The 27,770-nt window shown below is 44.0% G+C and overlaps 1 protein-coding gene and 1 long non-coding RNA gene across 6 annotated transcripts in view; one reads left to right on the top strand and one right to left on the bottom strand.

Annotated features, from left to right (window-relative positions):
• LOC309515654 overlaps nt 1-14,390 on the top strand; it is a 97,647-nt gene extending 83,257 nt beyond the window's left edge. For 3 of the 5 annotated variants that reach the window (XR_014212591.1, XR_014212593.1, XR_014212594.1), the window contains one exon: nt 9,079-11,884. This is a non-coding gene — a long non-coding RNA (uncharacterized lncRNA). The other 2 variants (XR_014212590.1, XR_014212592.1) reach the window with 2 other exon arrangements.
• Nucleotides 14,391-15,789: 1,399 nt separating this feature from the next.
• On the bottom strand, nt 15,790-27,768 carry ARL5B (ARF like GTPase 5B). Its single transcript, XM_082193667.1, has 6 exons — nt 27,343-27,768; nt 24,784-24,844; nt 21,740-21,887; nt 20,460-20,543; nt 19,595-19,746; nt 15,790-18,973 (listed from the first exon to the last, which is right to left on the bottom strand). The coding sequence occupies exons 1-6, from the start codon at nt 27,386-27,388 to the stop codon at nt 18,925-18,927; spliced, it is 540 nt and encodes a 179-aa protein (XP_082049793.1). The 5' UTR covers nt 27,389-27,768; the 3' UTR covers nt 15,790-18,924.
• Nucleotides 27,769-27,770: the final 2 nt, after the last annotated feature.

The raw sequence follows: 27,770 nt of genomic DNA, 5'->3' as shown, positions 1-27,770 counted from the left end.
TCCCGAGGACCGCTGGGTGTGTGGGGCGGCTTTGGTGGGGCAAAGGGAACTGGTAGAGGGAACGGTGCAGGATGAATACGCCCAGGACAAACTCAGGGGTCTCAGGGGGGAGGGAGACAAACCCGGGGGTTTTGAGGAGAGAAACGGGGCGTTGTACTACAAGGGAGCGTTATACATACCTGAAGGGGAATTGAGGGAAAAGGTACTCAAGCAACTGCACGATAGCCCCACAGCAGGGCATTTTGGGCAACACAAAACCATGTGGCTGGTTACCAGGGAATTCTGGTGGCCCAAGGTCAGGGAAGATGTGCGTGAATATGTGAGAGGGTGTGACCGATGTCAACGAGCCAAGGGGGAGAGGCGGGCACCGGCAGGTTTATTAGAACCACTACCCACGCCGGAAAGACCATGGGAGGCAGTGGCAATAGATTTCATGACTGATCTGCCCAGGTCCAAAGGGAAGACAGCCATTATGGTTGTAGTAGACCTGTTAACCAAGATGGCCCACTTTATAGCCTGCTCACATGCGGTCACAGCAGAAGAAACCGCTAAATTGTTTGTGGAAAATGTGTTTAGGTTGCATGGTGCCCCCTTGAGGGTGGTTTCGGACCGAGGGAAACAATTTACTTCCAGGTTCTGGAGGAAGCTCATGAGCTTATTGCATGTAGAGGTGAATTTTTCCACTGCCCGTCATCCAGAAACCAATGGGCAGGCGGAAAGAGCTAATGGTGTCCTCCAGCAATATTTGAGGTGTTATGTGAATGACAGAGAGAATGATTGGGTGGAGAAGCTGGCGTTGGCAGAATTTGCCTATAACAATGCAGAGAACGTGTCCACGGGGATGAGCCCTTTTTTGGCCAATCACGGGTGTCATCCCCGAGCCTTCCCAGGGGGGGAGGGGGAGAACTGGAGCGTTCCTGCCGCAGAACAGTTCGTTGAAGAAATGGAAGCGATCCATCGCCAGCTCCAACTTAATTTAAACAGGGCGAAGGAGGAATATAAGAGGCAGGCAGACAAAACCAGAAGGGAAGGGGAAAGCATTAGGGTGGGGGACCAGGTGTGGCTGTCCACCCAAGGGTTACCATTTAAAGGAGGTTGTAAGAAGTTAAGACCCAAAAGACTGGGCCCATTTGAAGTCACGCAACAGGTCAACCCAGTGGCTTTCAGACTCCGGTTACCGAACCACATGAAGTTGCACCCAGTGTTCCACAGATCATTGCTGTCACCGTATATAGGGGACAGAGAGGGGAGGGTCAATAGGGGACCAGCTATGGAGGGAAAAGAACACAGCTACCATGTAGCGGAGATTCTCGATTCCAGGTGGAGGGGAGAGCAAGTAGAGTATTTGGTAATGTGGGAAGGGGAGCCGGAGTCGGAAAACACCTGGGTCAGGGCAGAGGAGGTAGATGACGAGGTTTTGATTGAAACTTTTCATCAGAGATTCCCTAGAAAACCCCAGCCAGTGGCGAGGTTCCGGAGGGAATACTTCGCCACCACCGACGACGAAGAAGAGTTGGAGGGGTTCGCTGATTCCGAGGTGGAGGAGGATTCAGCGAGTCGGAAAGAAGACCGATGGAGGGAATTGTTCGAGACGTCTGAAGATGAAGAGGATTCTTTTAGGGGTTTCAGCTCCTCACCGCCCAGAGGAGAAAGTAGGGGCGGGGGAGAGGGGGGCCCTGGAGGGGAGGTGGATGTCAGGGAACTGACATCGGAGGAAAGGGAAGTGGTAAGGCTCCCAGAGACTGGGAGAGAGTCAACAGCCAAAGCAGGGACCAGCAGGGGGAGCGCGGGGTCTCTGGAGGAGGATCTCAGTAATGCTGAGAGAGACGCAGCAGCCCAGGCAGGAAGCAGCAGGGGAGAGAAAGGGGTGAGAGACACTTCGAGCGAAAATAGCGGGGAGGTGTCAGAAGCAACTGCAGGGAGACCCATGCTGCGCCGGAAGCTGCCACGTCGTGAGTCCAGGAGACGCGTTTCCGTTAAGGAACTTCTTTGCTGGAAGCGCTTCCGCAGACAGCCACTGTCAGACTCTACTAGTGACTAGAGCAGACATGTCTGAGGAGCTCTGTCACACACAGAGGTTTGTGGGGTCGCACAAACTCTGAAGGGGCACAATTTTAAGCACAAGCAGCTAACCATCCCCTGACAGTATCCTTCACCACTGCCCCAGAGCATAGACTAATAATGCTATTCATCACTACGATGGGAGAAATCAGTGAAAATCAGGTGCCTTGCCTTGCACAAGTGGAAACACTTTCTACTAGTGCAAATCGTTAATGGATACAACCCAAAAACATTTTGCTTTTTGCTTAAACCCCCGCCCCCAACTTTATCTGCATTGTTACCTTAAGGATTCTGAAACGCACCTTAACAGGCATTATGCAAACTTCAAAATAAATGTACTTTATGAAGCTGCTTGAGTAATTCCACCTTGCTGTTTCTTGTCTTTTTAGACTGTTCATTTCCCTGCTGGCCTCCATAATTATTACAAGCTTTTCTTATTTTAATTCCCCTTGTCTTACTGCTAGAGGCCTTTGTCACCTGCTAGAAGGAGCGAGGAGGGTCAGCTGAGAGTTCATTCAGTTATCACGTCTGTTTCATTATGCTTCTTTAGTCTGAAAGCATCCAGGAGTTCTGTCTGTATATTTGTTATAATTATCGTCCTGACAACATCTTCTTGGTGCAAGGGCTAAGGCAGCCTCTTCAGAAAATGTCTCCAAGGCAGCTTTGCCTCACAGGAAGCCCTCGCTAATTAAAAAGTGACAGTCTTCTCCATCTCCCTGAAAGTAGCTTGTGTCTCATCCCCCGCTACCATTCTCTTCTTTTAGCTCGTTCCAGATAATTGAAAAATTAATTGAACTTATTAAAAAATAAAACATCTGGGTTACGGGTCAGGAATTGCAGCAGCCTTTGTAAGTGATCATTACAGCACTCAACGGCACTTAAAAATAGTAACATCTACTTCTCTTAGATCATTAGGCCCCTTCAATGGTCAGGAGAAATCTTTGAGTGTACAATAAATTGTGGCCCAGCAAACCTGTTGAAACCATTGAATGATTTGCAGGGTTGCACCAAGGACACCATGGCTGGAGGAAGAGGGCGACCCTCCCACAAGATCTCAGGGCCTCTTCATCTTTCAAAGCCTAGTGAGATCTTGGGTACGGACAGGCCAGTGGACATGCCACCATTTTAAGAGGACATGTCACCATTCCACCTTGGCTTCAGGATATAGATAATAAGGGGTACCTCCCCTTGAGGGGTCCTGAAGGATAAACAGCTCTCGGCCCTAGTTCAGGGGGACTGTGCTTGCCAGTCACCATCTCAAGTCATCAGTGGTCTCAGGATAAACAGCTCTCGGCCCTGGTTCAGGGGGACTGTGCTTGCCAGTCACCATCTCAAGTCATCAGTGGTCTCAGTTGCAGTGGTCTTGCACCACAGTGGGTCCTCAGGGCTGGTTAACTCCCCATACAATGCCCCAGTAGGTGTGTGAAGATGAAGGTCAGACTTCAAGGCTGCAATTAATCTCATGGGCCTACATAGCAATAAAAGCTTGTTACATTTGTTTATTTTGAAGTATGTAAAAAGGGTAATTTGAAAAACCTTCCGAGTTTTGCTTGCTATTTTGAGTTGAAAGTTACTCACAGTAACACTCACCAGTGGGGATGCAGACAGGTGATAACTGACCTTGTCAGTTGGAAATAACTTTGTCTCTTTCTTGGAACGTTTAACTTGCAGATACAGTCAATTACCTTATGGTAATGGTTGCTTCAAGGATTTTATTGCTTGGCTCCCTTGGAACGAAACACATATATTAGCCTAATTTAGGAGTGCTTTGTCTGAAGTTCCTGTGCTCTCTGTGTGCAGAATTATTGCGGCCTTAACTTTTTATTCAGACTGCAAATTCACTACAATTCCTTTTTTAGAAAGAAAGAATGGAAACTGAGTGGATTTCTTCACTGAAACAAGAACTGCTGCACTTATCACATCACTCTGAAATAGTGTTCATTCTTTCTGAAAGTGAAGATTACTCATCAACAAAATCAAGACAGAGAAGGTTACTTGGAAACATTAACTGTAGGTATCCTACAGTAGACCTCTAATGTCTTCACTTACGGCTATTAGAAACCATTCATATTTCATATTTTGTAGCTTTAGGGAACACTTCTAGGGAACACCAACAAGCCTGACAGTCATGAAACTCCTGCTTATGCAGGGTGTGGGATGTTGGCTGGGCCTGTTGGGCCTCACTGTGAGGATGAACTTTAGGTTCTATCCCCAACATCTCCAGGGATTGGGAAAGACTCTTATCTGAAACACTGGAGAGAGACTGCCAGTCAGTGTCAGTAGTACTGAGCTAGATGGACCAACAGTCTGACTTAGTATAAGGCAGTTTCCTATGTTGCTGCTTTCCCTGTTCCTGGAGGGGAAGACCAGCAATAGGATGCAAACTGCCTTTCAAGAAAACATATATGCCATTGCCAACCATCTCACTGGTAATAAGCTTCTGAGGAAAACGTTTCTGGGCTTTCCAGAACCCAGTTGAAACCAGTATCCTAGAAGAAATCTGACTCATGTCGAGGGAAGAAAATGGTGAGGTAAAAGTAGAAATATTACAACAACATGTCCTATTGTCCTTAATAATGGAATATATTTATAATGAAATGATTTTAGAATGTTGTATTATTTTACTCTTATTAGCCGCTCTGAGTCCGGCTGGGGAGGGCGGGATATAAATAAAAGGTTTGTTGTATTATTATTATTATTATTATTATTATTATTATTATTATTATTTATTGGATGCCAGATATTCAATTGGTATTTCTCTGCTGGCGGAAGGCATCAGTCAGCAAAATGAGAAGGGAGGCAATTTTCTGAGATTGTCTTTCCTTCTTGCAGTCCCACAGCATCCAAATCTTCTCCCTCATCTTGGGGGATCCACTAAAGGGTATCGGGGGTGGGGGTGGGCAGGAGTCACCAAAAATGGCCTTTCTTCCTGTTCAGCTGATGGACACCTTCCATCAGTTAAGGGACACCAGATGGATACACCCACAATGACCAAGGCCTGGTCCTACAGTTCACATGCAGCAGAATGAGGTGGGAAAACAGTGGTGGAATTCTGAAATTAGAGAATAGGATGCACCACTTTGGACTGCAGGTGTGGGGGAGAAATCACTTTTTTAAACACTCCTCTAGGGTTCTGTAAATATCACTTTACTCCAGCTCCCATCATCCCCAATCTGCATGACTAATGGTTGGGGATGATGGAGATTGTAGTCTGACAATCTCTGGCAGGCACCAGGTTAGGGAAGGTTGCACTGAAATGTGGACATGCTCCATAGTTCCTGTTTACATGGTTGAGGCAGACCAGGGTCAAACTAAACAGGTTTGCCTCTGTCGTAGTAACATTGGCTCTTAATTTTACAGCCATTGGGAAGTACGCTGATCACTACGAATTACAGAGTTTACAAAATAATGAGTCTAGAGAATACTGACAGTAAACTCAAAGGATTTATTTTCTTACTGGGAGGGGCAGAGGAATCTACATTTAGGATAATCATTATGATAAGTGCAACATTTTTGGAGGCTTTGCAAAAATCAATGGCTACTGTTCACTTTATCTGACTGGATGAAATGGTCACAGCAGCAATTGAATTAGAAGGAAAGCAATTATTAAGGATCAGAGTACATATAATTTGTATCAGTACAAGATGCTTCTTTACCTGAAGTCCAAGGAAAGGAAGCAAAAAACAAAAAGGAATGGGAGGAATTACTGCAGAAGAAAGAGAAAACATTTGGCAAAGTATGTGGAATATCGGTGAATACGTGGAACTCCAAGCCAAGGTTGCGCTCGGTTATGGTGCAATCCTCTGCATGTTTACCCAGAAGTAAATCCTACTGTGTTCAATAGGGCTAACTCCCATGCAAGGGCATAGGACTAAAGCCTTGCAGAGCACTCCTTGGCATATTTATGCAGTAGTAAGCTCTACTGCAGGCATAGGCAAACTCGGCCCTCCAGGTGTTTTGAGACTACAATTCCCATCATCGCTGGTCAATGGTCATGTTAGCTAGGGATGGTGGGAGTTGTATTCCCAAAATATCTGGAGGGCCGAGTTTGCCTATGCCTGCTCTACTGTGTCCAGTGGGGCTTACTGATTTTAACCAGGCAGCCCTCATTTCTGTTAGAGGGCATCATTGAAGCAATAAATTATGATGGCTTACTGTTTCATACATTCCATCCCTATTCTGCATTTGTCTGAAGAAACCACAAGAACTGAATATATAACTGTGTGTTTTCCCCCTAATAAAAAGAGCACATGCTGCATCTTGCTGGAAAAATGAAAATAAAAGAAACCACTGGGTTGGATCTAACTTGATTTCAATGCACCTACTCCAGGTATGACTAAGTCCGGACACAGCCCAAAAGCTGTATCTTGATTCTTTTTCAAAATGTAAATTGAAGTCTTGCTTCAAATTTTAAAAGGTGCTGAAAAATTTGAGGAAATATAGTTAACTAACAAATATATCCTGTGCTCTCTTCTTCTTTTTTTAGTAAAAAAAAATTGAGGTGCCAGTAATCATACCTTGCTACAAGTGTTGTGAGTGCCAGCACAAAATGGCTGCCATGGGCTGACAAAAACAGAGGAAGATGTGGTGGAATTTTGCGCCAGTGAGTCCCATCCCATTCAGGGTCAACTTGTTTTTAATACAGAATTTTAAATTGTAACCCAGCCAGGGACCTGCTGGTGAAGGGTGGGTACTATTACAACTACAGTACTAATGTTATTTCATTATCACATACATTTATTTGTCCTAATCGACAGAGCTATTTCAACAACATTTCACTGAAAAGGGTGCATTTGAGTAACTGACACAAAACATGTCAAAGGTTTTCCCCTGAATCTATGCAAGTTTCCACTGGAACCAGTGGAATGTAGATGCCTGCTCTTCATCCATATCACAGGTCCACATTGTCCCTTTTCCTAATATTAGTCTTGCAATGACTGAAGAGTGGCAATTTCCCTGTGGAAAAAAATGTTATGATAGAATTATTCTGAGGTGTTCCCTTAAGAGAAGCCACAGCAAGAGAAAAATGGCAAAGAGAAGTGGCAATTTAGAAGCAACTTCCAGTAGGACCACAACATGTCTAGGACTAAAACATTTTTATCGTACTTTTATTGTACTTTTGGGGTTGAGTGTTTGGAGGAGGTGTGTGGGCGTGTGGAAGCAATTCCCTGCTAAGAGGCAGAAAAAGCTTGTGTTGAAAAAGAGATTTAAAAATACTTCAATAGAGAATTGCTTTCACTCCATTAAAAGAAAGAAAGAATTATGGATGTTTATTTACATTTATATTGTGTTTTCCTTGCATATTGTTCATTTTCTTGCTTTGCAGATAATGAACAATTCTATACATATGTTTTCTAGCTGAGAACAGACTACCCTCCATGATTAGAACTGTCACTGTCATTTGTAAAGCTAAAAAAGAAAGTTATTCACTGAAATCCCCAAACTATAGACAACCCCTCCAAGCCTTTTAACAGCCTGGGACCAGTTTACTTGAGAGAATGCCCCTGCCTATTCACAGTCCTTGCCACATTAAACACCTGCTGAAAACTTTGTTTCATCAAGTCTTCCTAGTCATATAATTTAGTAATGTACATTTGCTTTCAGAAGTTTTAGCTGGTTTTATATTGTGCTTTACTGATAATTATTTTATGTACACTCTTTTTTTTAAAAAGGTGTTGCTGACTTTTATCTTTTTTGATAATTTTATGTGCACCACTTAGAGATTTTTCTGCGTACGTGATCTGTATATATTTTCTAAGTAAATACTTTGCTCTCACTCTTAGAAGCAATGGCTCTTGATTGCATTTTTCTCCTCTTGTCCTGGGCTTTCAATCCCTGATCAGTTCTGCTGCCTGTAAAGCATAGGGTAATTGATTTAATTTGGAAGACAATGAGGATTTTAGAGTGGGGGTGGAGCCATGTGTACTCTGTAAAGAAAAAAGGAGACAGGGTGAGGGAGGAACAGGATCAGGGAGGAGATACAAAGACAAATAGAAAGTCAGGCTGTGTAGCAGTCACATATGGATGGCAAGCGATGAAAAGGCAAAGAGAAAAAGCACCAACTCGCCCAAATTTCACCATCCTCCAGTTTGTCCAGATGTTGCCACACTCCAGCATTAGCCTTACTGCAGAGCCTGGTTAAGACACTCCAGAACGGCCTCCATGGTACATTTCCATGAATGCATCCAAGGATATAGAGTACGGATAGGGAACTTATGACCCTCCAGCTGCTGTTGTACTCCACTGCCCATTGGCTGTAGCCACCATGGTCAATGGGCAGGGATGGTGGGAGTTGTAGTCCAACAAGATCTAGAGGGTCACAGGCTCCCCATCTCTGGTGTAGAGGAAGTAATGCTTGGCTCAGCATGACACACTGACAGTCACCACTTCCTGTCCACAATCCATATGAATGTTATGGATTGAAAAGAAAGGGACATCATGTCCCAAGTGAATCCCTGGGAAGTGGTGGCTAAAAATACATAACAATGGGTCAAGGGGGTGGCTACTTACATGTAGATTTCTCTATGGGAAAGCTCCACGTGGAGAGTTTTAAAATCATAGAAGAAGAGGAGTTTGGATTTGATATCCCGCTTTATCACTACCCGAAAGAGTCTCAAAGCGGCTAACATTCTCCTTTCCCTTCCTCCCCCACAAGAAACACTCTGTGAGGTGAGTGGGGCTGAGAGACTTCAGAGAAGTGTGACTAGCCCAAGGTCACACAGCAGCTGCATGTGGAGGAGTGGAGACGCGAACCCTGTTCACCAGATTACAAGTCTACCACTCTTAACCACTACACCACACTGGCAAATGGAAAAGAAGAAGGAGGAGGTGCCTTATACCAGGTCAGTTTATTGTCAACTCTGCCTGGCTGCTGCTTGCCAATATCTCAGACAGAATATTTCCCCCATCACCTGGAAATGTTGGCCCCAGAACTACACAGTACCTTCCCAAGTGTCGCATAGTCTCTCTTTTCTGGCCCACATAGATGAGGCTGCTCATGGCTGGTTTGTATTGCAGAAATCATATGAAGGCACCATCATGCATTGGTTTGGAGGAGATTGCATGCTGCTGCAAACTACCCTAAACAGTAGTAGCATGGGCATCTAAATATGATGAAGCCAGGATGTCATCCGATAATGATGGGCCGAGAACCAATTATTGTAAAAGAGTTGCGGTAAGTTGACTTCCCACGTGCCATTTTATAAATAAGCTCTATGAGAGCCGCTGTAATGTTTTCTTGTATCCTGCATCAGGCTAGTTCCTGGGACTTGTTTACATCCTGCATCACACTTGTGAGCTATTGTGTCCCCTGTTCATCCAAAGGGATAACTTGCATTTTCTTCCCCAGCTCCCCGCTTCTTTCTCATGCCCACATACACAGAGAATAAAAACTGCTTTGAGAGAAAATGTCATACAACTGCAGTGTATGAAAGGTCATTACATGAATTACAAATCAGCTTATGCTGAATTTTCCACTTTTAAGTGCTGGCAAGGAAGTTCATCTTCTTTCCTTTTCTTTCTTTGCACTCTATTACGGTGCTTTTTTGCCATTCTGCAAAGAATGGGCAGCAGATTCCTTCTTGGACTCATATGTATGAGTACATTTTTGCGCTTCTTATGAAACCAGCACAAACTGGTATAGGGGCATATTTCATATTTCAATTTCTGTTTCTAATTTTTCCAATTTGAAGGTCAGTTCTCCACATTTCCACACCAGCTTGCAATTTCTTTTTTAAAAGTCCTCATGAAAATTCACCAGCATTTTAGTGCGCTTTTCTCCTAATAAACACATTTCTGCATGCAATTTTGCCTAGCTTGCACATTTTGGCATATATCCCCTAAAAGCATTTTTTGTACATTTATTTTCATTAATCTGTGAATTGTGATGCAAAGTTTTATCTTGGTATTTGCATATTTGAACACATTACTTAGCTTGAGAATTGGGGAAAATTTGAATTTTGAAGGATGGCTACATCTCAGTTTGTATACTGCTTTAGAAAGTGCCAACTTGGTTTTGCCTTTAAATGTAAACTGAATTGAGCTGGTGATATGTGGTAACTCACAGGACAGAAGGAAACTTTCCATTCCTACAAATAAGTCCAGTTAAACCCCTGAGCCCAGAGATCTGGGTCCACCTGTAGACCAAAGTGAACAAATGCTCACAGCTTAGTTATACAGATTTTTTTCTTCCAGAAGTGAGCTCAAAAGGATTTACTCCCTGGTAAGTGCGCTGTGGGTTAAACCACAGAGCCTAGGACTTGCCGATCAGAAGGTCGGCGGTTCGAATCCCCGCGACGGGGTGAGCTCCCGTTGTTTGGTCCCTGCTCCTGCCAACTTAGCAGTTCAAAAGCACGTCAAAGTGCAAGTAGATAAATAGGTACCACTCCAGCGGGAAGGTAAACGGCGTTTCCGTGCACTGCTCTGGTTCGCCAGAAGCGGCTTAGTCCTGCTGGCCACATGACCCGGAAGCTGTACGTCGGCTCCCTTGGCCAATAAAGCGAGATGAGTGCCACAACCCCAGAGTCGGTCACGACTGGACCTAATGGTCAGGGGTCCCCTTACCTTTACTAAGTGTGCATAAGGTTGCAGCTTGGCTTATCTGTAGAAATGGATGTGGAGGGGGAAAGAAACTTAGTCAATACAGAAAGCTTCCTTTTGTCATATTTGTACCTCCCTTTCAAGGCAATAGAAAATCCCTCTTTTGGATAAATCACTGAATGCCACCTACTGAATTTGCTGAGTATTCTGCAGTTGTAAACACTATTGACAAATACTGAATTGCTTAATGATAAATTAGCAGTGTTTGGCACCTGCAGAATGGTAATGTATAGCACTAATGCAATGTCTAGACAGCTAAAGGAAAATGTGTTCTACAAATTGCAACAGAAATTAGGGAGATAATTAACCTATGTTTAATTCCACCACACATCAAGAATGATGCTGTTCTAGGCATTCTTTTCTTAGCATTTGGTAAGAAATGTCAGCCTTTTGCCTCCCTATTCAAGTGATGTGTTTCATACATTTCTCTAGCATTCAAACCATACAGGTGTGTGAAGTCACTGGTCTTGTGACAAGTAATACATAAGACATCTTATACCTACTCTGGGAAGCCTTTGGATCACTGCCACCCTGGTCAAGTCCCCAGTACCCCTAAGCCAAAGTATGTGTAGTTGAAATAGACACATATTCTCCCATCCCAGGAAGAGGACATGAATGGTTGGGTAGGATACTGAACAAGAGAGCTCCACGTTACAACATTTTGTTGAAGGCCTTACTTGTTCTCATGAACTGTCTATTTGAAGCATCTGCACTGAGGTGTATGTTTGTGTCTGCATTTGCTGTGCTTCACCACAGATTCTGTAGCTGGCCCGTCCCCACCTCAACTTGCCTCAGTTGTTGCTCAGCTTGCCTCTGGTACTAGGGCACTGTCTCAGACTGCACCCTCACTGTTTTGGGCCAGCAGAAGTTGGGCTTCCTGGATAGGCCCATATGTCTGTCTGTCTGTTTAGGCATCCAATGCTGTTAGCTGCACAGGGCAAGGAGCAGAAATTGCCCCACATCTGGCAGATCCTAGGCAGTACAAACAGGATCAAAAAGCTTTGTTAACAGTGTGTGTGCATGGTGTCATCTTCAGCTACTCTCTATTTCGGGGGTTTCCAGGCTGTGGTCTGTGGACCATCGGTGGTCTGCAGCATGTCTGTGGATTTGTGGTTAAGGATGGGAGATGGCAAGTCCATCACATTAAATATTCATATTAATATGTTATTGTATTTCAATCACTTCTTTTCTTTCTTATATTATATTTGATTGTGTTGCATTTTATTCTATTCTGTAGAATTGTTGTTGTTGTTTAATCATTTAGTCGTGTCCGACTCTTCGTGACCCCTTGGACCAGAGCACGCCAGGCACTTCTGTCTTCCACTGCCTCCCGCAGTTTGGTCTGTAGAATTATTATAATACAATATAATACAACATAAGAAATAAAAATTAAAAAGAAAAGAAACAATTAAAAATCTAGCGTACTGCTTTACAATTGCTGCAACATGGCAAAAATATATTTTTAAAAAATCATTAAGTGGTCCACTAAGACCCAGAGCAATTTTCAAGTGGTACATAGGAGTGCGGAGAGTTAGGAACCTAAAAGACATTCACCAAATTGTGTTTGGGCGAAACGGAACCTGAGCACACATCTGGCAATCAGCTGCAACAAGTAGGCAGGTCCTGGTTGTATGTCATGTGTGCACACAAGCCATTTCGAAAAGCGAGCTATACATTATGTTACATCCAGAGCATGAATTAGTGGGTACTCCTATCTAGTCTTCCCCTCCCTTTAAATTACAGTCTTGCCCACTGACATTTTCTTAATTTAAGGTGAATGACTCCCACCCTGCACCTCTGACCGCCTTTAAATTAGTGCTGTATAATTCCAACATTTCATAGCTAAGTCCTTTAGTGCCACCTCGAGGTCACAGCTGAAGTAGCAGGAAATAAGGCAATTTAAGCCCAAGGTGCTGCATTCAAACTCCATAGAAGCTGCTGAACTGGATAGAATCCTCAGCATACCTCTGGGCTATAAAACAAGGAGTGGTGATCCTGAAACATATTAATATCATGGGATTAGGGACCTGTAAGAAACCTGAAGATCATCTCACTCATGTTCCTGCCGCAAAGCAAGAACCTGCTAGCTCGCTCAGAGTGACATTTAACATTAAACTGATAAGAGAACAGGAATGCAGGCACCTGCTTTATGCGATGTTAAGACTATGTGTCTAATTCTGAGAGATAGCAGCTCTTTAGGGCCTTGGATAAAGGTCTCTCGCATCACCTGCTACCTGATCCTTACACCTGGAGATGCTGGGGATTGAACTTTAGGGCTCCTGTATTGAAAAGCATAAAGGGACACGGGTGGCGCTGTGGTCTAAACCACTGAGCCTAGGGCTTGCCAATCGGAAGGTCGGCAGTTCGAATCCCCACGATGGGGTGAGCTCCCGTTGCTCTGTCCCAGCTCCTTCCAACCTAGCAGTTCGAAAGCGCGTCAAAGTGCAAGTAGATAAATAGGTATCGCTCCAGCGGGAAGGTAAACGGCGTTTCTGTGTGCTGCTCTGGTTTCACCAGAAGCAGCTTAGTCATGCTGGCCACATGACCCGGAAAAACTGCCTGCGAACAAACGTCAGCTCCCTCGGCCAGTAAAGTGAGATGAGCACCACAACCCAGAGTCATTCGTGACTGGACTTCACTGTCAGGAGTCCTTTACCTTTACCTTTTTTTTTCAAAAGCATGGGTGCTTGAGCTATAGGGCCTCTCTGCATACATCATGTTTCCTGATTCTCCATGTTGATTCACTGTCCAAAATACCCTTTTCTCATCTCTCCGCCTGCTCTTAAGTTCAGCCATGAGTGTTTCTGACTGCTGAAGAGAAGGGCTCTTACATTAGAAGCCAGAAACAATGGAGGTGACATAAGTATCCTTCCAAGTGGTCTGTTGTTTGCCCTCGTAGGTCACTGCTGATCATTGGGAAGGCCAATTCTCTTGCTCCATCCCCAGTTGTGCTGTGCATGGCACTGGCAGATCTTTCCAAGTAGACTGATTTGTCTACTTGGCCTTTTGCATCTAACCTGGTGGAGATGGAAAGGGGGGAAATAGGAACTTTGTGTATGTGTGCAGGCAGGATGAGCTAAGCAAGCAGTGGCAGGAGCTTGCCAGGAGGAGAAGATGGCGGCGGCAGGAGGAGGAGTTGTATCAACAGCTAGAGAAACAGCATCTGTGGTACAGCATGCAAATTAGTAGCGCCCACTCTCAGTCTCTCTAGCTGGGCTTGGTGGTGTAGGCACCAAATCACTTTCTTCTTCTTCTTCTTCTTCTTCTTCTTCTTTTTCAGCGATCACTCAAAGCCAAGTAAGATTGTCTTCCATGAACACAGTCTTATCAGTGAGTCCGTAAGTGACTGTGGAGGCCAATTCTGGATCCACTTGTCCTTCCACAGTAGGGACATAGGTTTCCAGGTGGGAGTTGATCGTGGTGAGAGTTTGGAAGGCATGCCTTTCGTAAAAGCTGTTCTCCAACTGGAACGCTCACAGGCCAGTGTTTTCCAGTTGTTGGTGTTTATACTACTTTTTAAAGATTTGCCTTGAGAGTGTCTTGCCAACTCACTTCCATTAACCTCATGGGGAAAGGTCGCTTGAATATGTAGAATTGTCTCTGAGACAGCACATTGTCCCATGGAACACAGCACAGGCAGTCATTTTGCTACTAGTGTAAAGACCAAGGCTGTGAAAGCACAAACATTTACCTGAGGGTGTCACTGAACGAAGTATGACTTCCTTCTAAAGACGTACCTGAGATTGCAGTTGGTTAAATAGCACTTGCAGTAACTGGCAAATTCATGCTGCCTTGCTGGAATTGAAGAGTTTATACTAATTTTTTGGGTGTCAGATAAAGCTACTCTAAACCTTAAACTTTACAAAATAAATTGAAGCAGAAGTGAGTGCTAGAGGGTCCTTCATCCACCCTGCAGGGAAAGGATCAGTTTAAGGTCCCACATGTTCAGTTTTCCGGACTACTCAGAGATGTGTATGTCACATTTTGGATATAGCACCTCTCCAGCTTTACCTTTTAGCTCTTGAAAACACCTTCTGACATACGCAGTGTAAAATAAAACCATAACACTCTTTCAAAAGAAAAGATGAAAAATATCCTTTTTCAAACACATTCTTAGGTCAAGTTCTGATGTGCTCCAGAATTTTACCAAGTGATCCACAAAAAAGTGGTATGCAGAAGAGCATTAGTGGTAAAGCATCTGTTTTGCATACAGAAGGTTTCAGGGAATGCCCCTCATCTGACTCCCTGGAGAGCCATTACCCACCAGTGCAGACAATAATGAGTTAGGTGGGCCAATGGTCTAAGTCACATCGTCCAGCTTACAAGCCAAGCATCATTTCTACAAAAGCTTGTATTCTAAAGAGAAGCTTTGCTAATTAAGCACTGTAGGCTAATTCTTTATCACACAAGGGCATTCTTGCTGGACTAGCCAGACAATCTAAATCCCTCATGGGATGGCGAAGAGTAAGGATTAGTATGCTATTTCTACCCACCACTGCAGGTACCCTTCACAAGTTGGAGGCATAATCATGGGGATGGGAATCACAGGGACCCTACCATAATAGAGCAGGTTTCTATGGAATCCACTCCCACAAGAGGTAGGGACGATCACCAAACTTGGATAGTCTTTAAAAGATCAGACATATTCCCATATGAGAACACCATTGCACTCATGTCCTGCTTGCAGGCTTCACATAGCCAGTGTGCAAACAGGATACTAGACTAGATGGGCCTTTGGCCTGATCCAGCAAGGTGTTTATGTTCTTAGAAGTTATCCCTCCAATTCATGGATGGCAGCTGCACTGGGGTGCAGCTAAAGCACTCATCTCCACTCTCCCTCATCATGTTTTTTTCCTTAATGCTGGTTCTGTGTTCTTTTTTCAATTCAAATGGTGGAACTAATTTTTCGCCGTTGAAATATTCAAATTGCAACACACCAAAGTTAAAAATAGATGCACTGGTTCCAGTCCAAAGAGCCAGTTTACATGCATGTAAAATTACTGTACATATGCCCCCTAGCAGAGCTCTTTTACTGGCAAATCAGTCCCCATTTCCCTTCTTGCCCTTTTCAGAGTAAATATTGCACTCACTGCTAGCAGTATTTGTAAGTGTAAAAAACATAAGTCTTGCTTTACACAGCCAAGCACTTTAATTCACCCCAACAAAATAATTACAATGCAATACCATGCTGATCATTTGTTATAAAAAAGTGTACAAGATTGATAAACCACACTTCCATGTGAGTGATCAAATGACAAAACATTATCTTGGACAAAAAGGGCTATGTTTTTCAAACCCTATGGCATCATAAGTACAGATTAAACACTGAATGCTTCCTTGCCTAACGGTAAATTCACAGTTCCTGTGCAGCTCTTGAGCAAAGCCAAGATGAAGAAGGCAGGGCAAATTGGAAAAATCATGGTATTCTCAACAGACAGATAGTAGCAGTAAAGAAAAATCTCTTCCAATTTAGCACAAACATCCCTGAAGAATTTTTTTAATGACCAGGGACTAAGATCAGAAATAGACTTCATTTGAAAGGTATTTGTTAAGATGCTAAGAAAAAAGTTCTAAATATATTTGAATAGATATGAAAACGTACACTGGGAGGAACCATAGCTGAACAGAATACATGCTTTACATGCAGAAGGTCCTAAATTCAGCCCAAGGCATCTCCAGCTTAAAGAAGGAATAGGTTGCAGGTGATGAGAAAGACCCATGCCCGAGTCAACAATACTGGGTACAGGAACAAGGAGCTTCACACATATAAGGCAGCTTAATCTTATCCCAACAAAGGTCTTCGGTTTGATGCTTAGCTTATACCTCTAACTTTGCCTCGTGTGGCCTTTAGCAAATATAACATTGCACATTTAATTTTACAGGAACATGTGCCTATATTCGACAGTGCAAGTCAAAGGAGTTGACACCATTAAGAGAAAAAAGCCCAGATCTCACTGCATTTTTTTTGACAAGCCCAGTGATGAAAGCTACTGTACCGTTGCTTGGCATGCTATGGGCTGAACAGAAAGAAGGCAAAATGACATGAGGGTTCATCCCTTACACATTGCAACAAGAGAGGCAAATAACAATTGCTTTCAAACTGAATTGCTGAGGGAGATGACAATTCCAAAATGTGAGGGGATCTTTTCTTACAGAACACCATTGGGAGTTGGGGGTTGGAGAGAAAAAATTGTGTGCACTAAAGTATGTCACCTTCACAGGGAGAAAATGAACCCAATGGAAATTCAGTTCAGCCCCAGTTGCAATACAGTATTTCTACCCCAATCCACACACAGGTTAAGCCACAAAGGGCAGCTGTTCTGCAGCCTCTGAAGTTGTCTGGCATTTCAGGGAAACGCTGAATACAAGAGCTTTCATGTAATGCTAAGTGTCAGATCACATACATTACCAGCATTGCCTTAAGACAAAACAACCGAGAGGGGAATCAATTGGCATTATAGAAGGCAGACAAAATGGTATTTAAAAACACCACAGAAAACCGTTACTGAAAAATTTACAGTGATTTCTTGGTGTGGCGACGACGACAAAGCAAACCACTTTAATGCATTAGTTAATGCTTTTTGCAGAAAAGCTAGTTCAATTTGTGCCAACAGAGTAGTTATTTTCAAGCGTACTTTTTGCTCTAATTCTCTCCAACGGAGATGTAGCTAGGCCTCATATTTCACTTTACTTTACAGACATAATTCAAATAAATGATTTATGTGCCACAATCATCCAGAATCCGATTGTAGAACTTCACTGACAAGCGGAATACCCAGAAAAAAAATTGGCTTTTCCAAAGGATTGCACTTGCTTGGAAGGAGCAGGTCCACAGTCCGGGGGGAGGGGTGTTCCTGGATACAGACCCATTACTGGAGGCCTCAGTGGCAAGGGCTTGCCATCTACAGTCCCTTTTTCACAGAAATGACTTGGCCACTGCACTCCATGTTCTAGTGACTTACAGACTGGATCCTTGCAATGGCCTCTATGTGCAGCTGCCCTTGAAAACAACTGGTCCAAAATGCAGCAGCCAGATTAATGGCTGAGGTTTCATTTAGATTCCACACAACACCTTATAAACAGCTGTGTTGGTTTGCCAGTTTGTTTCTGAGTCCAATTCAAGGTGCTCATGTTAAGTGTTTAAAGCCCTGAACAACTCAGGCCCAGGTATCTGAAAAACCACCTCCTCCTCTACAGATCCTCTTGTATGTTAAGATTGGCAGAGGCGTACTTAAACCACCCTAAGATATTCAGGGGTGCAGTGGCCTACGGGAGCACATCCACTGTGGCAGACCCCAAGTTGTGGAATTCTCTCCTTCCTTCACTATACATTTTTGGGGCAGAAGACATAACTCTTTATCTGCCTTTGACACCCTGAGATGTATACTTCATAGGACCCATCCTATTTTTGTGATTATGAGCCGTTTTAATGCTTTATTTAAAACTGTTGCAATGCTCCTTGGCACCTTAAGGATGAAGGTTGGGTAATACAGAAAATAACAAATACAACTGCTGAATGTTTGGCTTTCACGTACTGTTACAAGACAATATTGTTAGAGAAGAGATACCTCCACTTATCTGAACACTTTCCCCTATTTAAACTTGCATTGCTAAAACACAATGCACTCAATTTGTCCTCCTTGCCAACATGCAGCATATTCACTGATTTACCAAAAATAAAAACAAAAAAATTCAGGTAAACCGAATATATAAAACACTTAGCAGTCAATTTAAGTTTTTTTCTTTTAAAAAAGGTATATGTTCACCAAGTCATAAAATGCAATACATAAACAAAAAGGCAACAACAGCAAATAAATAACTTTCAATGTTAGAGAACTCCTGTAGTGTGCATCAATATTTGAACTCCGATCACCTGGAATGACGTTGTCTTTAGTACCCATAACCTTGGGATTCTTAAAGCTAATTGTTGCAGCATAGAAACAGGAAAGGAAGGAGACCGACCTATGTTAGAGGCGATTACTGTAAGCAGCAAGAATAAGGAGCATTTCCAATGGCAAATTGTTACAAGGCAGTCATTTAGCTTATATAGGAGAGCTTTCATATAGTCCCACTTGTTCATCCATCCAAGATTAGTGCATTTAAAAAATGTTTAAAAATACTTTTGAGTTTAAGTTCAGCTGCACTTGATTCAAGTGTTGCTTGTGGAGGTTTCAGAAGTTTTAAGTTTGTTGCTGCCTCAGCAGCCAAGTGTACCGCAAAGGAGTTTGTCCATAGGTAAGTGTCACTTTGACTCCAGAAAAGAAGTTATCTTACTCCAATTCGGGAAGTCATCCATTCCAGGCCTTGGCACAATCTGAAAAAGGGGAAGAAAACCCAAGTCTTAATAATAAACATACAGGGTGCAAAATCACTATGCTAAGTGTCACCAATTGTACAGATTTTGCTTTTCTCTACTTAATGCTACCAAAGTATTAAAACCATCTTACAAAACGTGTTTTTTTAAAATAAAATATTTTGAATCAAATAAATGTGAGCGTGCTGCTGGAAAAAACCACACACTTCTATTATTACGACAAATTGTGTGTTCAAATGCACATTGGTAGTTGAAGGTCTTTCTGAAAGCTATCTGGGAATACTTTGAGGGATTGAAGTTTATGGCACAGCAAGCAGGTGATATTGCATGGGAATTGTAGTAGGGAATCCACCCCAATATTGGATTTAATCCAAAGGGGTGGTTGCACAAGTGGAAGACGCTTCTATTTGTGATGGGGTGGGAGCTGTGCATCTGATTTTTCGAGATCAGGAGGAGGGGCACATGAGGTTTTGCTTGGGCTCATTCTAGCTTTCACACATTTGGAGCGCAGCACATTGGTTATTCCTGTGCTAACCCATGGCTTCCTGTCGAGCATGAATACTTTCCGACAAGTTGCCCGTTTCTGTACACAAGCATTTATTTAACACTATGACTACTTACCCTTCTCCTGTTAGTGCACAACAGGACTGAATGTGCCATGGGTGATCCTTTATGGAACTAAGGGTGAGGTACTTGGAAATTTCAGCTGCCGACATACAGCCTTTCATATCTTGCTTATTTGCAAAGATGAGAACTGCAGCTTTCCGCAAATCCTGTAAATGACGTGTATTTAGAAAATTCATGTTTCCATGGCCCTAACAGCTACATAATCCTTGATTTTTTTAAAAAAGAAAGCAAAAACAGATATTTTCCACTATATTTAAGGTTGCTTTTGTTGCAATTCTGCCAACTCCATAAGCATAGGTTGTAGATTTGTTCCTGCTACACTTCCCCTTCCAAAGCATCAACTCTTATCACCAGTCTCAACACATTCAGTTAAAGCCAACCAAATCAGAATTCATTATGATGTATATGGAGACAAGTACTAGACTTTTTTTAAAAAAAAAAAACAATTAGGATGCAATTCCGTACCCAATTTCCTGGGTAGAAGTCTCACTGAACTCAAAAGCCTAGTAAACATGCATAGGATTGTGGAGATTAGCTAATGCTCTTCATTTCTGTGGCTATTTTTTTAAAAAGAATAGCTTGGATCCAAATATGCTGTTTCGAAGCAAAAGGCACTAGACTTACATAGGGGAACCACCCCCACCCCGCCTTCTCCTCTTCCAACGCCCTCTCCCCTATCTACTGCAGCCACCTGCATTTCTTGAAAAACTGCTCCTGAGGGGCAATAAATCTTTCACACTGTATGGGATGTAGCAAAACTTGGGGCTCTGCCAATTTCAACTTGTGTAATATTTTGGGCAATGCTTCGTGTCCCAACTATTGTATTCTTAGAATACACACAGAATATAGAATATTGTACCTCATGTGCCAACATTCTGTATAGTTCTTCTTTTATGATAGATAGTCTCTCTCGGTCAATGCTGTCCACTACAAGGATAATAAACTGTGGAAAGAAAGAGGAAAAGGTGGGCAAAAAGCTAAAAGTAGCCACCATGTGTTCAACTTGCGCACTGGGAAATAAATGTTGCGATTCAAACCTGGAAATGGTGAGAGAGAGCTAGAGAGCCCTCGTGTTTTGCTAGGAGACCCTCCCTAGAGCCTGAAGAGGGATTTTTCTTTTAGATTATGAAGGAGCAGGGCTCAAAAGCTGGCTCGAAAAAGGCATGCAGGAGCCTTTGCTGTTGCTGCGCTACCACGCTCATCACCTAAGAGGCAGGGAAGACGCTTTGCAGCAGGTCTCGCTTGCACGACTTTTCCAACCTCTTTGCGGTCACAGAGCTTGTGGATACTTTTCTTGGGGGGGGGGACATATTCTGTTTCCAAAGTGGATAGCAAAAAAGGTTTCTGTAAAAGCTTACAGGCTCCAGCGCTGAACCCAAAATGGCATGCAGGAGCCCTCTCTGCTGCTGTGCCACCCCACTCAACAACTGATGGACAGGAAGCCGTTCCCTGCAGTGGGCTCAGCTGTGCGGCTTCTCTGCCTTTCCTGGTGAGACTGAGGGCGAGGAGGGGGGGGGAGGAGGAAGGGAGTATCTGCTGCCCCTTAGATATTTCTTGCTTGGCTCCTACCCTTCCAAACCAAAGGGGGAGGGGAAACACAGCCACTCAAAAAAAAACTTTCAAGCTCCCTACTTACACATATTTTGCTAATGAGGGCAGGGGCCTGAAACACAACCCCTGTGTAAGTGGGAAGTCCCCTGTACACAGTATTCTTTAATTTCCTACTGCTATCTGAGGCAGTACAGGGCAGGGAAAGTGAGCTCAATAAAGCAAGATGACAATAGCAACAAGAGCAGTGTCTGGACCCTTGTTGCTTCCACACACACTAGAAAGAGTCAGGAATGCTTCCCAGTTCAACCCCGTCATTCATATTTACCAGAGATCAACATCAAGAGCTCATTCTTATGGTGGGCCAAGGAAGGGGGAGCACTTCCTATGGTCTGAAAAGCCTTTCAGAGGCTTAATACAAAAAAACTTTTCTACTGCTTTCTCCTCAGCTACTTCCCTTCCTCTCTCTCGGATCTTGCTTTAAGCCTCGTGGGCCAAGGTGGATGGAACCCTCAGGAAATTGTCACACACATTTGCCAGCACAGTCCTGGGTCTTTTGGGTTGCCTAAATTAAGAACAACATCAACATACCTCTGTATTTGAATAATAGGTGTTCCAGGACGATCTTAAAGACTCTTGTCCTCCAATATCCCACATGAGGAAATGGGTGTTTTTAACTACTATTTCTTCAACATTGCTTCCTATAGTGGGAGAAGTGTGAACCACCTCATTCATTAGGCTAAAGGGGGTGAAAAAGTTGTATGTTTATCAAGGTCATCCATACAGAAATATGCCATCATAGAACAATTCCTGTCTTTGGATTAAAAGAAGATTGTACAGAAAATAGCTCAATCAGAATTTATCTGAAAATGCTCAATTTTATTTTTACTTAAATTTAAGCTCTTGAAAAAAAGGTTTTAGGTTTTCGTGAAATTCTTCCATATGATCACAGGTGTGTGCATGTAACTGTTTAAGAAAATTCCGATGATCTGGAAGGCAGGTAGTGAGCTCACAGCTGCCTCTCATCATGAATAGGTATATCTGTGATCAAAGAGAGCTGCCAGCTAACTGTGTTAACAACCTTACCTTTTATTAAGATGGTTGTATATCCTTGGGCACAACCATGCAGAGGAAGTTAACTGTTCCTTCAGTAAGATGGTAAGCAATTATATACAGTGGTGCCTCGCAAGACGAAATTAATTCGTTCCGCAAGTTTTTTCTTCTTGCAAGTTTTTCGTCTTGCGATGCACGGTTTCCCATAGGAATGCATTGAAAATCAATTAATGCGTTCCTAGGGAAACCGACTTCAGACCAGGTCCAGGGACAGTCTGTCCCCGGACCTCCTCTGAAGGCTGGGGGGGGGGGACAAGGGCTTTTCTTCCCACCCCCAGCATTTTAAAAAACCCTGGGACAGCGGAGGACTTCTCCGCTGTCCGGGGCGATCTTAAAATGCTGGCGGGCGGCATTTTAAAATCGCCCCGGACAGCGGAGGACTTCTCCGCTGTCGGGGCGATTTAAAAGCCCCTGGGAAGGCAGGCAGGGGGGACAAAGACTTTTGCCCCCCGCCAGCCTTCAGAAGAGGTCCTGGACCTCTTCTGAAGGCTGGCGGGGGCGAAAGTCTTTGCTCCCCCCGCCTGCCTTCAAAAGCTGTCCGGCCCAGGCTTCCCGGACCTTTCCGCCAGCAGCGGCAGCGCTGCTGCTGCTGGCGGAGACTTGCTGGCATGCAGAAGCCTGCGTGCAGCGCGCCCAGGCTTCGCGGATCTCTCCGCCAGCAGCGGCAGCGCTGCCGCTGCTGGCGGAGACTTGCCGGCATGCAGAAGCCTGCGTGCAGCGCGCCCAGGCTTCGCGGATCTCTCCGCCAGCAGCGGCAGCGCTGCCGCTGCTGGCGGAGACTTGCCGGCATGTTGAAGCCTGCGCGCAGCGCGCCCAGGCTTCGCGGATCTCTCCGCCAGCAGCGGAAGCGCTGCCGCTGCTGGCGGAGACTTGCCGGCATGCCGAAGCCTGCGCGCAGCGCGCCCAGGCTTCGCGGATGTCTCCGTCAGCAGCGGCAGCGCTGCCGCTGCTGGCGGAGACTTGCCGGCATGCAGAAGCCTGCCGCTGCTGGCGGAGACTCTCCTGCCTTCAAAAGCCGTCCGGGATAGCAGGAAGCGCTTCCCTGCTATCCCGGACTGCTTTTAAAATGCTGGCGCTGGGGAGCAAAGCCTTTCGGCCCCCGCCAGCCTTCCTGGACCTCTTCTGAAGGCCGGAGGGGGGGGGAAAGGCTTTGCTCCCCACCGCTAGCATTTAAAAGAGGTCCCCGGAGATTTCCCTATGGGCTTTCGTCTTGCGAAGCAAGCCCATAGGGAAATTCGTTTTGCGAAGCGCCTCCAAAACGGAAAACCCTTTCGTCTAGCGGGTTTTCCGTCTTGCGAGGCGTTCGTCTTGCGGGGTACCACTGTACTGCATTCTATAATGCACCCTTAGAGTCAGTGTGGATTTAATTTAAATCAAATCGATTTAAATCATGATTTAAATAATTTTTTATTTTTTTACAGAAAGACTCATTCTTGCTGGTATAATCTTAATATTTACAACCAGATAAGGGTTTCATTTTTGGAATAATAAATTTTCAGAGTAGTTTTTACAGTTATATCACAAATTACTGATTTATACTATTAGAAATACATAGACCAATGATTATTGTGAGGTTTAATAAGTTAACTGTTTATATTTGGACAACTATTCTCCTGTACTTTATTGGAAGGAGAAAAATAATCATTTCCTTAATAACAATTTATTTAACTAAAACATTGACATTATAGCATATGTATCCATGTTTTTTCACTGATGTGGTTAAACTTTTTTTTAAAAAAAAACTTAGGCTGAATTTTAGCATACATGAAAAACTTAAACAAATCTTTATTTCCTGATGAATAGCCTTGGGCTATAATGTAACTTAAATAGAAAGATTTTTCCTCCAAAAGCAATTTTTAAAAATTAAATCCATTTAAAAAAAAAAGATTTGATTTAAATAAAAAAATCATTGATTTTTATCCACCCTGCTTAGAGTTACATAATGCAAAGCATTCTATATGTAACAAGATTAGCAAAGCTATTTGATAACTAGCAAGATTCTACTAAAATGGTTTTCCCCCTTTTCAGAGCTTATCTATATCTTCCTGTAAGCAGTATCAGCCAAGCTACCTGTTTGCCAGTTTTATAGCCACAGCTTCTGACAGTTATAATAGCTACTGCACTATAGTGAAGTAATACTTTCAAGCAACATTGTATTGCCAACATTATACTGTAACCCAAGTAGGTGATAGGTCAGCCATAAGATTTTATCCTTCCACCAATGGTAATAGCTGGGCTGACTGATGGCTGATGAACTCTCTGCATTTATGAATGAGTCATAATTAGAGAGTCTGACATACTGGAGGATCATAGGAAAGCTTCCATGTATCTGCTCAAGCCTGAAAAAAATTCAAGCTTCAAAGACAACAGGATTCCTAGACTTTTGAAGCTGGATAATTTTAAAAAATTTGACAGGCTGTCCCAAGTTATTTTTATGCTTAAAAACCCTGCTCCAAGTGTTGGCTGAATTGTGAACAGTATCATATCTGAAGGAATGAATGGTATCTTGTTAAAATACTTACAACTGGTATAGAATGGTGGTCTTTCCAGCATTGTCAAGGCCCACAATTATTACTTTGTGTTCTACAATACATAATAGTGAACAGTTGTAAGCTGCTGTAAACTTGAGGTTATCATATACCATAGATGATATGAAAGTATAATACAATGATGCTTCTAGATTTTTCTTGGTGTAGTAGTTCATATGCCCATCTGGATAGCTATCAATAAGAATTTCCCATATACAACTAGGTAAGACAACCTCTACCCATATTTTCAAGAACTCAATCCCGTCCACCCAAGTCTTTTCTGGCTCACCATAGATTAATTTTGCTGTGTTTTGCGATTAGATCTGAGCCCCCGCCCCATCCTTGTTACTCCAAACATGCTGAACATCTCCCTCCCCACAAAGACTGGAAGATGTATCTAGGATAGAAAACAACAGTGATCTTTTGACAGCCAATGATGCCTCTATGGTTGTTTTCCAAAGTCAACAGGTGTCATTGAAAAGCAAGTATGAATTACTTAGAAGCCCATGAGCTCATTACCAACCAAGACAAAGTTGGCAAATAAAGAGTGAAGACTAGCTCCTTGGAAGTCTACCTTTCCAAGCCTCAGCAGCCCATGATAAAGGTAAGATTGTGAGGTATCAAGCTCAGTGGTCTTCCCTCTTTCCCAAATGCAATTCTTGCAAAGATGTATCATTGCTAAGACAACCTACCACTGTCGCTCTCCACACCATTTCTGCCATTCTTACCAGTCTTTCAATGAAGCCATTACAGAATAAACTACTGCCAAGCAGGTATTGTTTTTGGCAGTAGTTTAAGAGTGGTGCGGACATTAGGTCTGCATATGGAAGCTGAGTGTTTCTATATGGTGGCAAATCCAAGCAGCAGGTCTTAAGTGAGAAAACACCTCATGAAGTTCATCACACCCTGGTGGCCAACCACTAGGGCAAGAGGTTTTGCACACATCCATGGGATGAGCAAGTCTTGCATGATAGCTGTTGCATCAATCTCGTTACATGAAACCACTGTTAGTTTCTTTAGCTCAGAGGTCCAATATTAGCACCATGTAATTAAAACAATGTATGTTTGTGTGAATTCTTTGTTCAGTACCTTCAAGGTAGTGGAGTTATTGATTATGCCTCATAAAATGTTAACAGGTATTCCATTAAGAAAGGAATGCACTAAGGCAACTTTGCATGGCGCACCCCCCCCCACCTTAGGAATGACATCAGAATGGCTTCTTCGTGTATATATCTGGCATGCTATTTTAGCTTAAAGAATGCAAGGCAAATGCTGCATTGCTGGAGTTTTTAAAATTAAAACAGATTGCTGTTGTATAAAAACAGTAACCACCATGCCTTGGAGAACACAGATGCATTTATTTTGCGGGCAAAGCTTTTAAAATAAGATTAGACAAAAGCATATACGTCTTGCAAATTTGAACAGAGAAAAGGAAAAACGATCAGCTGGCAATATGACTGTTCTCTGCAAATGCATTCAACAGGGTGTTGTCTCAAGAAACACAAAAGAAAAATGAAAGAAGGTGGTTCGCAAGTTGTTACAGACACTGCAACATTTTAACACAAATTTATTACTTCCTGCACAGATTTCACCAACAGCCAAGGCTGAGGAACTCATGGAATTTCTTTACATTTGGGGGAAAACTCAAACTCCAACTTTAACTTTTTGCCACATTCCTGTTCACAGGTTCTGTATACTACCAGTTGAATTTGGTTGAAATGTGCTGGCACTTAGCATCTTACAATCTACAGGCTAATTGACTTCCTGGCCTCCCCATTATTCACCCTTGTTATTCATCGTACCTATTTCTCCAGCTCACCTTCCCGCTGACTCAAAACCAGTCCTTGTTGCCCTGTTTATATTAAAACACCTTTGGTCAAACAGACAGGATGCTCCTACTCACAGCAAGTGGCCTCCTCTCCCCTAATTTCCCAACTTTACTGTATTAACTTTTCACAGTCCCTTCCGTTCTCAGCCCACCATTTCCCCCATATCCGCCCTGTCAAAATAAATAAAAACGGTCCCCTCTCCCAACGCCACTCTTGCCTTTTTCGTACACCTCCGTAACATGGGAGATCCAAGACTGGGGGGGGGGGACACCCAAGTTCAAGTCCCCGCAGAAAAAGACCCCGAGTGGCCAGTCATACACTTCTTCCTTCTCGGCCTCAGCTACCTCCAAGGGCTCCTGTGAGCATACGGCGGGTGGGTAGGGGAAGAGAACCATGGACGATGCCCCCTCCTTCCTTGGGAGAATAAAGGGCTCAATAAATACCCCGCTTCCCACCCAATGCAAAGCCCTAATTGTTACAGACACAACTGAGATATCTCCCCAGGTCTCTTCAGGATCACGACCCTCTCCCTTCCTCTGCGGTATTGCTGCCCCTCAACCGAGCTCCGATACCCCCCCCCCCCGTTAAAGGGCAGCCCGGGAAACACCCCCCCCCGCCCCGAGACGAAACCCTCCCGGCAAAAATGCCACACGGAGCAGCAAAAGCAGCAGCCCCGGTAGCGGCGGCGCAGGTGCCCCTCCAGCCCCAGCCCCGCTCTACTCACCCTGGTTACAGAAAAGGCTCCACAGCTTGGCAAATATCAAGCCCATCCCGACTTGGCCAGCAGAAACCGCCGACCGCCTCCTCCTCCTCTTCCGCTGCTTCTGATGCTGACGAGCGTCTTCCCTCCTTCCCGTCGGTTCTTTCTTCTCGTGGCCAACGCGGCGGATAATGTAGGAGGGGCTTAAGCCCAGTCCCGCCCCCTCCTCCTCCTGTTCTCGACCACGGCAGCGACGCGAGAGCCCTTCCGCAAGGCGCGCTGACGTCACCGCGTCCGCAGGAAAGACGCACGTTCCGCGACTGCCGCTGACGAAAGGCCGAAACTGGGATTAGGGTGGCGGTTTCCCTCTCACGCGCACCCTCCCTTGACCTACAGAGTGTGGGGCGGGGTGTTTTGTGCTCAGAGCAGGGAATGGGCGTGACTTAGTCCTG

The sequence above is a fragment of the Podarcis vaucheri genome (genome assembly GCF_965113315.1).
Source record: "Podarcis vaucheri genome assembly, chromosome: 12".
Lineage (NCBI taxonomy): Eukaryota > Metazoa > Chordata > Lepidosauria > Squamata > Lacertidae > Podarcis > Podarcis vaucheri.
Note: the sequence above shows the minus strand (reverse complement) of the source record. Positions and strands in the feature narration are given on the sequence as shown.

Coding starts and splice junctions, on each gene's coding strand:
- ARL5B (XM_082193667.1), bottom strand. CDS start 27,388: ATGGGCTTGATATTTGCCAAGCTGTGGAGCCTTTTCTGTAACCAGG. Junction 24,845..27,342: donor GAGCCTTTTCTGTAACCAGG/GTGAGTAGAGCG, acceptor TATGTATTGTAG/AACACAAAGTAATAATTGTG. Junction 20,544..21,739: donor CCTATTATTCAAATACAGAG/GTATGTTGATGT, acceptor TTCTTTCCACAG/TTTATTATCCTTGTAGTGGA.